Raw genomic sequence first — 12,089 nt, forward strand, 5'->3', positions numbered from 1 at the left:
ATTTGTGCAGAAAACCTTTATTTCGTTAATGTATAATTTTGGCAAATATTTTATCGACAAGTTTTACATGGTAAGCATTCTGAAGGATCAGCCAGAGTCTTTTCAAAGTCTTGACACTCTTCCAAGATCCTTGAAACTGTGGAATACCCCAAGTTAATATTCTTGCACTAATAAACATAAAAGTTCATTCTGAGCCTTTCATCATGATACTTTTGGGAAACAAATAATGATTCCCATATTGCAAAAGGTTCATTTCAATAATTTAAATTTGACTACCTTGACTCTCTTCTGAGATATCGGATTTTTTATTCAGAAACGATCATTTTGAAGAGGTTTTGATATTCATCACCGAGGTGATACCTTCAAATAAGTAAAATAAATAATGATTTTAAATAAAGAAATTTATTCGACTAAAATAGCACTGTCCCTCAAATAGGGTTCGTCAGATTCTTTCCCCTGAGGTTTGCAAATTTGACAGCATGTTCTATTTATTTAATTCTTTATGGCTCTTCTGTCCCGAAGTATATGCTTAAGTGTTGAACTTTTTTAAAAAAAAATTGAATTGAGTAAACATTTAAAGTAACACTCTTTTATAGCTTATACTTAATACAGGGATGATCCTTTAATATTCTCTAATGCATATGAATTAATTATAATAATAATGATCGAAATTATCAACATTATTAATTTGTAATTTTTAATTATAAATAGAACTATTTTGAATTTAAACATACAAGTTTAATTTGCGATTCAAACAGTGAAAAAAAACTTTTTCCATTAAACAATATACTCAACTCTACAAGAACGTTTAACTGAATGATGTTTTTGAACTTTTAGATTTCAGAAACTCACTTCCCTGTAGTAATCTCAACGTAAGCAAAAGTAATTGACAAAAAAAAACATTTTCTCAACTTTGCACATTAAGTATTACCAAACTTTCAGCAAAAACTCTAAAAGGCTATCAAAATTATTTCGTATATGGTGTCTCACCCAGTGAATCTCTAATCCATCAAGACGTTGCAAAATAAACTGAAAGGGAGTTCCGTGAAGAAAGTTAAAAGACCGAAAGCTTCAGAAGAGGCACTTCCCCCCAATTGAGTGCGTTAAAAGTTCCATAAACAAATTAGTGAAGGGTATCAGGAAAAAAAGACTTTGCGAGTGAAATGAACTCATCTTCAATCAAGTGATACAAGATAAATTGGAAAATTTGAAACAACAGGGAAATCAGCAAATCAAATTGCTTTCTTATGTGCCTTGTAGACACTCTGAGACACAAATTGGAGCCAATAAATAAAAAAAGCACCAAAGAGTTCAGAGAAGAGGCTATGGGTTATTATATAAAATCAATATTATGGAGGCACTCTTTACTGTTTCACTGCAGTACCAAAATAGATGGCTATAGGCATAAATGGCGTTTCTATAGTCACAAAAAAATTCAACATTATACATAATGTTAGGCACAAAAGGAAAACAGCAGTGGTAGACACTGTGTAGAAAGTTTACTAAATGTGGAAAAGTATTTTTCTCCCAAGGAAACCCACCCAGAATCTACGGTTATTATGCTCCAAACAATATGATAAAATATTTTTAGACTGCCTTTTCTTTAACACTCGCGTTTTTTTTTCTTTCGAGTCCTCGATACACACACTGGATTTTCCCATCCATATTTTCACTAGATCTTACTTTTCTTCCCTAACTTCTTTAGCCAACATTTACCTGTACTTCATATCGAGAAATAGCGTTACATGGTAGCAAAATGCTTTGTTTGTATTTTCAAGTATGTATTACACTTTTTCCAATATTTCATCTTTTCAATATTGATTGAATACCACATGTCAGGTAAAACACAGGTGAAAAACACATTCCTCATTTCATTAATTTCTTGTATCGCTAACACTTCAATTTCAATGTTAGGGGTAAACCAGAAAAAAATTAATATAAATTTTAGGAATAAGTCACGAAAAGAAAGTTTGAAATTTGGTAATTTTGGACTACCAAAAATTACCAAATTTCTCCCCAGAAATTTCCAATTCTGCTAAACCATAACGTTTACTCCTCTGACTTATCTAATTTTTATAGTACTGCTATTGGTCATTCCTTGAGTAAAGCATTGCGAACATTATTTAAAATTGTTACGCTGGAAAAATTGTAATATTACTTATGATTTAAAATTTCGGTTTATTGTTGAAATGAAATAATAAAAAGTTACATTAGACAATTTAAATTTCCATATTTAATTTTTGGGCATTAAAATTTAGAATACGATAAGGTTAGTCTAAACGCAATAACAAAATTAAGGCATTAAGAATGGACACGAAACGATTATCTAGGAAGCTATTAAAAGGATACACTAACGTTCAGGAGGGGGGCCATTAGCTCTGAAAAATGCGACCGATTTTAGTGTAAATTTTTCCCTATTTTCGTACACATTTCACGAGATATCTCCAAAACTACGTAGGTTGCAAATTTGGGGTTATCGTTTGCCTATTCTATATTAAGTTGGCTTTTATTTTGCATTTATATTTTTTGCTAATTCGTTCTACACTGACAGAAAACAGCTAATAAACCCAAAACTTTTTTCGGCGCGCTAGAAACATATAGGAAACATAGGAAATGTCATGCCCCCTGCTAACGTTAATCTCAAAATAGGCCTAGGCCTAAGACCTAAAGAAGGGGATTAAAGGAACAAAAAAACTAAAGTTAATCGATTGTGACCGTTTTTTTTTTATAATTCGAAATCCTGATCCAGGGCTTTCTGCCAACTTGCCTAATGAGATGGGTCGTGATCATGAAGTCGCCAGCAGATGCAAAATAAAATAAAATTGAATCCGGTAATATCTTGTACATACGCTAAGAATATCCCGGATTTATTTCAAAATTACAAGTGTTGGGAGGATAGACGTAGAACTATCGTCGTGAATAGATTAGACTTCTGCAATAAGAGAAAGTTTGGTATAAGCGTGATAAGGTTGTCTGAGCTTGGTCTTTGGACAAATTAACGGTTTTCAAATGAGTTTTGACTTCGGGAAGGGACTAGGACAAAATAACTTTAAGGAAACTTAAGATCTTGGTGCTATATTTCGACCGTATATGTATCTTAGCTGAAGTGGGAAATTCGGTCTAATCTTTTGTTCTTCAATTTGATTTTATTTATGAAAACGTCGGCAAAATAAAGTCAAATTGAAGAACAAAAGATTAGACCAAATTTCCCTCTTTGACTTCAGCTTAAGATCTTGCTTGAATCGTCTTGATATTGAACCCGAATAGATTTTTTTAGGGGATTATGAATAAGGATTCGTGGAGATCTAAGCTTAATACTTATTATTACTTGGTACTTAGGAGCCTCTTCCCTGCATTGTGGATGTTTCTTCCACGCTCCCGAGTTTTTTGGGCAGAGACGGTGCATTCAGATCTTTGCACCGGCCGGGACTCGAACTAACAACTATGAGTCAAGCCAGGGATCTATCCGCCTAAGAGCCAACGGCTTTGCCTACTGCGCCACTGAGATCCCCACTTGGTACTCTAAGCCCACGACCCTACTACGGATATAAACGGATGAAAACAAATGAATGGAATATCTTTCTTAAATTGCAGATTAAGCTTAGACCCTTTGAAATTTACTTTTACTTATTTCACTCTAACTCTCTGATCCCACTGACCACTTGAATTTATTGTAACGTCACGATTTTTTCCAAATACTCTAATATTGATATTAAAAGAAAAATTAATCATCAAAATATTAGGAAATAAGAAATTATAAAGTATTACAGCAAACTGGATAAGCCACAATAATAAAGCCGAGTCCATTATACGTGCTTTAGATCTAAGATTTAACGATGTAGCTTTCCTGAATAATGTTGAAGATAAGCAAGATTTTTTTCGAACGTTTTAACTAGGATTGTGTAATTAAATACAGTTTAAACTATAAATTCTGATAAATTAGTCGAATTACTTGTCTTTTTTTCCTTTAGAAATTTAAGATCTTCGAGAACTGGGGTAAGCCTCTCTAGGCCAAAGACGAATCTAGGGCTTTATATGCTATCGGTTTTATCAAAATGATCCTGATTTTGTGCAGCCTCACATGTAATTCTTGCCTCCTTACTACTCATAACGCAGCAAAAAATATTACACAATGTTTTCACACAATTATCATTGTAAAATGTAGGCATTACACATAAATGTAATGTTTACACATTTTTGTGTACAAAACATATCACCAACTGCCACATTTCAGTTTTTCCACTTTTATGATTGCAAATAACATTGAAATCAATAAAAGCAACAAGTAATTCTCATAATTTATTCCTAAATAATGATATAGTGTGAATTTTGCTTCCTAAATAGTCCTCGAACAATTGTGAACTATTAAAAAATTAATGTCTCATTAGAAAAACAAAGATTACACATTGCATTTGATGGACATATTTGTGTAATATTAAAATGGTAATCATGATATGAAAACGTATCAATGATTATAGTAAGTTGTAACTTTTTGCATAAGAAAAAGTAAGAATAAGAAAAAATAGAATAATGAAAGTAGGGAGAGGTGGGGCTATTTTGAGCTACCGCACTGAGAAAAAAAGAGGGTACGATTAACATTTTTTCCTCATAAATTTAACACTTTTTAGGTTTAAAAATATATCAACATTTTTTCACGGGGGTAATTTTAACCCCTATTACACCTAAAAAGGGTAATATTTACACCGATTTCGTATCAATACTGCAGGGTAAAATTAACGTTTCCGGAATGTTATTTTAACTTTTTCGGATTTCTTTCAGTGCGAGCTCCGCTAAGGAATCTGAGCCTTGCAATCATTAGTTAAACAATTGTTCTGTAGGGCTAAATTACATTAGGTTAAAGTCCAGTTTTCATAAAAAAAATATGCGAAAAGATCATATGTCAATGTAGTTCCACAGCTTAAAGTAGTCCCACCTCTCCCTAGAACTTCTATTTTAATTCAAACTTAGCATAATAGACGTTATAAATGATTTTATAAATTATTTTCTAGACATTTAGCTATGTATCTTTCAATATGACTATGAATATTTCGCCATATAAACTCAAGCTTGAATTGATCAACCCCCTATGTTCAATCCTTCATTGTTGTGCCACTTATTGGATTTTACACCGAGGAAAAAACCACAATCATTCAAATAGAATTACAGGAGAACACTTCCCCGAATTATTTTTTTGTGCAATACTCTTCACAACTTTAGAATGTGTACAATACACTTGGGGAGAAAATAGAAAACTGATAAGAGGACTATGTGTATAGTGAGAAAATTGAGCATGAAGCTCTTCAACGTGGCAAAACACGTACACACATTGTAGTCATGAATAAAACCCGTACAGAAACGTGCCCCTTGAAATTCAAACTTGGGAAATATAACCCAGTGAAATTGAGAGAAAATTTATATTGATAGTAAATAGAAAGGATGTTGAAAATGGAACAAAGGAGAGCTTTGGGAAAATATTTTGCGTTATAGGCGAAAACATACCACGATGAAAAATTGTAAAAAAAAACAAGAAAACTTGTGTGCTAGAACTAATCAGACATTTCCACAAGCTTCAATATTGAGTTATTCTCTGCCAGACCACATTTCCTCTCCACCAGCGTGATTTTGCAAGAAAATTGTGAAAAATTGCGAAACTGTCACAAATACCATGAAAGTCATGTGAATATTTTTCATCCAATGTCTATCTTTTTTTTTTCACCACCAAGCTTCCCAACAACGCCGAGGAAGTCACTATTACAGCGAGAGGAAAAAATCATTGGGAAATTACATAATGTACAGCGTAATAATTATGAAGTTCAACTACTGTTAAAAATGATTATTAATGTGATTATTTTCAATTCTACACTTTTTTTACGAACATACACAGTAGTGTATGCCTTTTTTACAGTCTTCCAAGGTTGACCTACAAGCCATGTTTTCGTGGTCCGTTTCTCTTTCAATTTCAGTGGTTGTATATTGCGCTTTTTTTGGGCAACAATTTGTGGATTCAGCATTGAATTTTTTTTTCATATTATATTGCCCAACGGCTCAACATTTTATTCTAATGCCTTATGGTAACGCTTTTAATGAACTTGGTATAAGAAATTTCTGAGGCTGAGAACTAAAGTTTTGCATAAACTCTGTTGCAATGTGATTAAGTTTGCAGAGTATCAACTAAGCAGGGTATTTTTTTTCATTTTATTACAAATATAGTAGTAAATGTTTTATGTAAAATGCAGCTAATTCTATACTTAGATTTTCAAATATAACTTCAACAACTTTTAAAAAACTAGAAAACATTCAAAGAGCATTTATTTGCTTAAGAAGTTATGTATAATATTGATTTGAAACTGCTTTTACGTTCAATATGAAGTGTTTTCTTTTTCGACTCAATATTTGCACAGATCTTTTTTATGAAGTTGCTAAGAGACTGGAATAAAATTTTTCAAATCGAAAATTTGCAAATACAGTATTTTCTAAAATAAAAGACCGTAGCTTTATATTTTTTACCATAGTCTTTATGAGACTTTCCTAACGCAGAAAGTTTTTAGGGATTCAAAAACAGATGGAAAATAGTTAAAATATCTAATATCTAATATCTGATATCTAATCTATTTCTAGGAATTATAATAAATTATTTAAGTAACGAAAAATAAGAATAAATTATTAATTTTTTTTTAAATCTATTCTTATAGTGATATCCTTCCTACACTTCAAATAGTACCCCTTAAAAATGTCAGAACTTAAGCCGAATCTAAAATTTAGGCTTCTGGATTTTCTTTTTGAAAAAATCTCTTAATATTCTTTTAAACTTATAAGGCCTTAATAAATTATTGAATTTGTGTACAGAAAAGTGTCAATTAAAACACCTTTTTAAGTTTTACCCATAGCTTTCGGTCCCACTATGAACCTTCTTCAGTTGTCGACTGAAATAATGTTCTTATAATTTTTCTTAGAGATCTTGCTTTCAGAAATTTTGTCAATCATCAACAAGGGAACGTCAGTGTGGGAGTATATTTATATGAATTTCATTAGTATTTTCTTTAATTTTTAACTTTAGTTTAAGATTTGGTTTACTATACTCTGACTGGGGAACATTTCCGGTTTCTATCAAAGAGTGAACAGAAAACTTCTAGCTATCTAGCCGCATCTTAGAATTACCCAGAAGCATCCAGAAATCTTCTCAGTATCCCCAAAGATGTAACTTAAAAGTTTAGCACAAAATAAAGTTGTTTCGAAACGAAGAAAATAACACAATTTAACTTCCTGTCAAATGGCGATGTAGGGATCTGATATCTATGAATTTCAGATTAATAACACAATTAGGTTTTCTTGAGAACTTACACAGAAAAACATCAAGAAAGGTCAAAATGTGGGGTTACCATTAAGAAAAGTATTTACAATGAAATCCTATTTCATGATCTTGCTTACAAAAAATTAAAGTCTGGCTTGACTTTTTTAGAATAATGTTAATCTATCGTATAATAAAAGTTATTCTTCTTTTTAACATTCAGTTGAAAGGGTTTCTTATATTAATAATGATAATCATAATGGTGGAACAACGTTCCATAGAGGAACTAGGCCTTCTTGTAAGCGGGATTTCTAGATAAACATTATTGTTTTTCTTATACGGGGATGGCGTTGTCAGTCTCATGCCCCGCGGAATCAAATGCAGTGAACCTCAGTGAATACAATTCGAACACCTTTAATGACTGAAAAATTCCTGTTGACCTAAAGGGAATTCGAACCCAGAACACTTGCATCATAGAGCAAGTATTCTACCAATTGATCCATTGAATGCCTTAGGACTTTTAAAAGATCGTCATTAATGTGGTCAACGCATTGCTCTTAACGACATCGCCCTTATAGTAACAGAGTCCCTAAAGGGCACGCCAGTGGACAAACTCTGTTCCTTAGCAGGAATTGCTCCACCACGGGTGAGGAGAAAAATCATCTCCAGTAGAGAAATGTCCAAGGTTCTATATGAACCAAGGCATCTTCTCCACGGTCACAAAAAAACCAAGAGCAAGGCTTAAGTCTCGCAAGAGCTTTTGTCACTCTGTCAAACCACTTGACAAATCTCCGGAGGAGGCCAGACTTAATCTGTGGAAGGAAGTCTTTCCACCAGATTTTGTCAAACTAAGAGAGAGCCTTCCTCCTGGTGGTGATCAAAACTGGACGACATGGAAGTCTCTCAACCGTTTGAGAAGCGGCGTAGCGCGGTCGAGAGACAACAGGCGGCGATGGGGCTTCTCGGAATGTGACGTCACTTGTGACTGTGGGGTGGTTCAAACTTCCCCACACTTGTGTGTTTGTCCTTTGTCTCCTGCTTCTTGCGAGGTAGGGGACTTGATGTCGGCAACCCCGTTTGCCATTGACGTAGCCCGTTATTGGGCAAAACATGTGTGAATTTTACGCCTCGACACGATTAATAATAATAATGTGGTCAACGGACATTACGGACGTACTGTATTTACAAAAATTACTACGAAATGGAAAACAAGCGGAATATACACGGACGAGCAGGTTCATGGAGCACCAGACACAGAGTAATGCCCTAGATGCACTTACGACTTAAGCCGACAGACGACTTAGTGGAAAATGATCGTAATGTAGTTTGACCATTATTTCTAATATAATTACACTAAGCCGTCTCTCGGCTAATCCTCAGGTCTGTCAAGGCCCTAAGACGGAAAATTGTAATCTGAGGACGTGGATAGAGAGCTCAAAAGTTATTATGAGTGTTTCAGTGAAAAAATGAATCTACATTAAAACATTCAGATTCAGACGCGCAAGTTCAACCCTTTTTTAAGGGCCAGTGGGTTGTCGCTGATCCAAAAATAAAAACAGGTTTTCTTAACTACAGAAAATTATTTTGTTACGACCGCCGCCATCTTACCCCCTTAGCTCCCTTAGCGAAAACAGTGAGAATACGGACTCATTACGAATTAAGAAAAAAATCTTCTATATTTTTGATATTTAAGCGTTATTTTAAAATAGATAATTCTTTTGCTTGTTTAGTTGTAGCATTATATACTTCATTTAGCTTCTACTGCCTTATTGCATAAGAAACGCATTCCCACTATGTATTATTTAAAAAAAAAATGATATCAAAATGCCTATTTCAGAGTTATTCTGTACTTTATACTCAGTGGAATTCTCGAAGGGTTTATCAGCATGCGATAAGGCTGAGGATAAAGATATCTCCTCAATTATCAATAAAGAGACTTGGGGCAATTCCCGAGAAAAATAAATACACATTATGCTCATATGTGAGCTCTACTTGAGCACAGTAAATCATATAGGCTCAAATTTGTACACCACAGAAAAAAAACAAGAGAATCATGCTATAGGAGTATGAGAGTCTGTTGTTGGAAATATTTAGAATTTAGAAAATTGGATATTTTACGAGGGGTCCAGTTCTTGGGACAGTAAATTTCTACTAAATCCCCTGAGTCATGTGAGTTGAAGCTGAAAATGTCGTATTTGGTATTGAAATTACACCGAATAGTGGCATGTTACATAAGATCCGTGTTGGTCCCACAATTCACTCTTTCATCCAACACTCACCAAATCACACTAACACTAACCGCAAACTGACCTGCCTACCTCACCCTCCGCCCCGCCAAATCAACCTCAGGGCGTGTATATAAAATGATAGATACGCGAGACAACTATAGTCAACCCAAGTGAGATGGATGAAATTAAAATGCCTCATAACCACTTGCGGGTTTCTCAGCAATTGATACTAATTGGAAGCACTCGATTACACTTCATTCATCCAGGCTAGAATAGGTCAGAATTTTCACTGTATTCTGTGCTCCACGAGAAGGCTTTGTCATACGCAGGATGGTAGAAGGAACAAATAATTGTGCTGAGGTCAGAGGGAGTAGGTCTGTGGGTTAACACTATTTCCAGGGAGCTCCTATATTTTATAACAAATCTTCAATCTCATCTGCGCAACTGCATTTACTGCACCCCAGAATCAAGCCCCTTTTTTTATTTAGAGGTTTTTGAATTTGCCCAATTTAGAATTAAAAAAAAAATTATATAGGTACCTTGCATGTGGTTTTAGTATTGAAAACCAAAAAAAAATTAATAACTTGAAGAATTTCTCACTAGACCAATGCACCACTAGCGCACAATTGAGCACACAAATAGCTTTTTGCCAACTTTGGCGCGCTTTTGTCCTCTATCTACTTCCGTGTCCTTTCACTACACTGCGACACCATTGCTCACGTCAGGGGGTTCATCACCACTCCGTTGCAGTGTCTTTGCCGCCAAAAAATGCGCTCTTGGCGCTAACATCGGGTGATAAAGCGAGATGGAGATACGGCCTAACCTCAAATGTTCGCTCGTTTCAGTCGGATTTTTTTCTGACTCGATGATTTTCATCCCAAAAATGACAACCTTCTACTAATGCATGAATTTTCTTCATTTTCATAAAGAATTTTGAAGAAATTTTGTGAAATCATGCAGAGATTGAGAGAATACTGATACTCTGTCTCAGGTGCCATCTTCTCTCATTCTCTTCCCCTAACCTCTTATGCGTGATTATTCGACATGGTTATGTGAGATTGTAGTGACATGGTCAAATTCTCTGAGTCAAGTTTCATGGTAAAGGAGTCAAAAGAACCCCCCAAAAAATGTATTAACGATGGAGAAGAGTATGTAATATGAAAGATACATACTACAACCTCTATTATTAGTCTTTTTTTTCCTCTTTCTTATCTCCTTCTCTCTTACACTGAAACTCGCGCGACAAAAATGCGTATGTATTGGATGGCGTACGTAATAATACAATTAACGAGTGTACGATAATGCGATAGTGTGTAGAGTGGGGAGGATAGGGTGAGCGAGATAGAGAGCTTTATGTGTACAGAATGGTGGTTAACCCAATTTTTGAAAAGTAGCTTTTTTGGTCAAATGTCACATTGTGGGCCGAAAAGGTATGATTTTGCGGCAAAAAGAAATATTCTAAAAAAAAAGGCTGAATTTGTTTTTTTTCCCATCAACAACATCAATGAATGGGGAATGGAAGGGGTCACAATGTATTGTCACTCACCCGTACTAAAGTGTGACCTCTTGGTATTTCCGTTTTCGCTGTCTCCGTCAAGGGGCCTCTTCCTGGAGTCCGCAATTTCTGGACTCGGGCATGTATCCATTCCAGCGTCGGCGGCCATCTTTGCAATCGCACTAGACGTACATATTCTTCTCTCTTTCCCACCGTGTATTTTGCTTGTGCTCTCTGACAAAATATACTATGCGTGTGTGGTTGAATTTGATGAGGTGGGGGCCTTCTGTGACGGATTCAAACGTTCAAATGCGCAAGCGTGTCGATAATGTAATATCTCAGAGAATTTAAAACAAAAAATTTTTTTCCTTCTTTCTTCTCTTCCAGCGAAGAAAAAAAAATGTCAAAGTTTAGGGTAATAAAAGAAATAAAAAACGAATACGAAACGAAAAAAAAAGAATCAAGAGAAACAACTCAGTGCTCTATGAATGTCGATGTTCGATGATGTTGAATTTTTCTCAGTCGATCACCACACGCGATATTTCGATCTTATTCTCCTTTCCCTCCGATATTCGACAATGTCGTGTAAGGTGAATTTTTCAACAAGAAACAAAAATTGTAGAATCAACAATATTGACACACAGAAGGAACGTTTCTATCTCCAGTATGTGTACTTCTTTTTTTTTCTCTCTCTTACGTCATACGGTATACGACATACAGAAACTTCAGGTTTTACAGTGCACAGATTCAACAATTTATGTGCTCCTTCAAGTTTAACACCACACTTTTTCTTTTTTAAAAACAGTTAAAATTGTCTCATTTACAACAAAATACGCCCAACTCGGATGTGAGTGAATAGTGTCCAAATAACTCAGAAAGGTGTCCGCTCCGGGAGTCAACTGTCTCTCACAAAGAGTGGTCGTGGCGAAAGAAGAGAGGGAGGATGTATGTGAAAGAGTTGTAAATGTGAAAGAGAATGGTGATGAGTTATCGCCTATTTTTGTGGTTGGACAAAACGCAGAACCGCGCGCGCGAGCTAACGACGAAACTGAACTGCGAACTGCGATTCAGCGGGCGA

General features: G+C 34.9%; 1 protein-coding gene across 9 annotated transcripts in view; it reads right to left on the reverse strand.

Moving 5' to 3' along the window:
- Nucleotides 1-12,089, reverse strand: part of LOC129798960 (RNA-binding protein Pasilla) — a 115,712-nt gene that overhangs the window by 100,076 nt on the left and 3,547 nt on the right. For 3 of the 9 annotated variants that reach the window (XM_055842494.1, XM_055842501.1, XM_055842493.1), the window contains exon 1: nt 10,056-10,238. The exons of 1 other annotated variant lie outside the window; for it this stretch is intronic. Coding sequence is in view for 2 of the 8 variants with exons in the window: in XM_055842502.1 (XP_055698477.1) it covers nt 11,063-11,180 (118 nt within the window). In the remaining 6 variants the exon portion in view is untranslated. Of the gene's footprint in view, nt 1-5,081; nt 5,130-10,055; nt 10,239-10,694; nt 12,082-12,089 lie in introns of those variants that run through there. 5 more of the 9 variants (XM_055842502.1, XM_055842503.1, XM_055842500.1 and 2 more) reach the window with 5 other exon arrangements.

This window comes from Phlebotomus papatasi, chromosome 1 (genome assembly GCF_024763615.1).
Source record: "Phlebotomus papatasi isolate M1 chromosome 1, Ppap_2.1, whole genome shotgun sequence".
NCBI lineage: Eukaryota > Metazoa > Arthropoda > Insecta > Diptera > Psychodidae > Phlebotomus > Phlebotomus papatasi.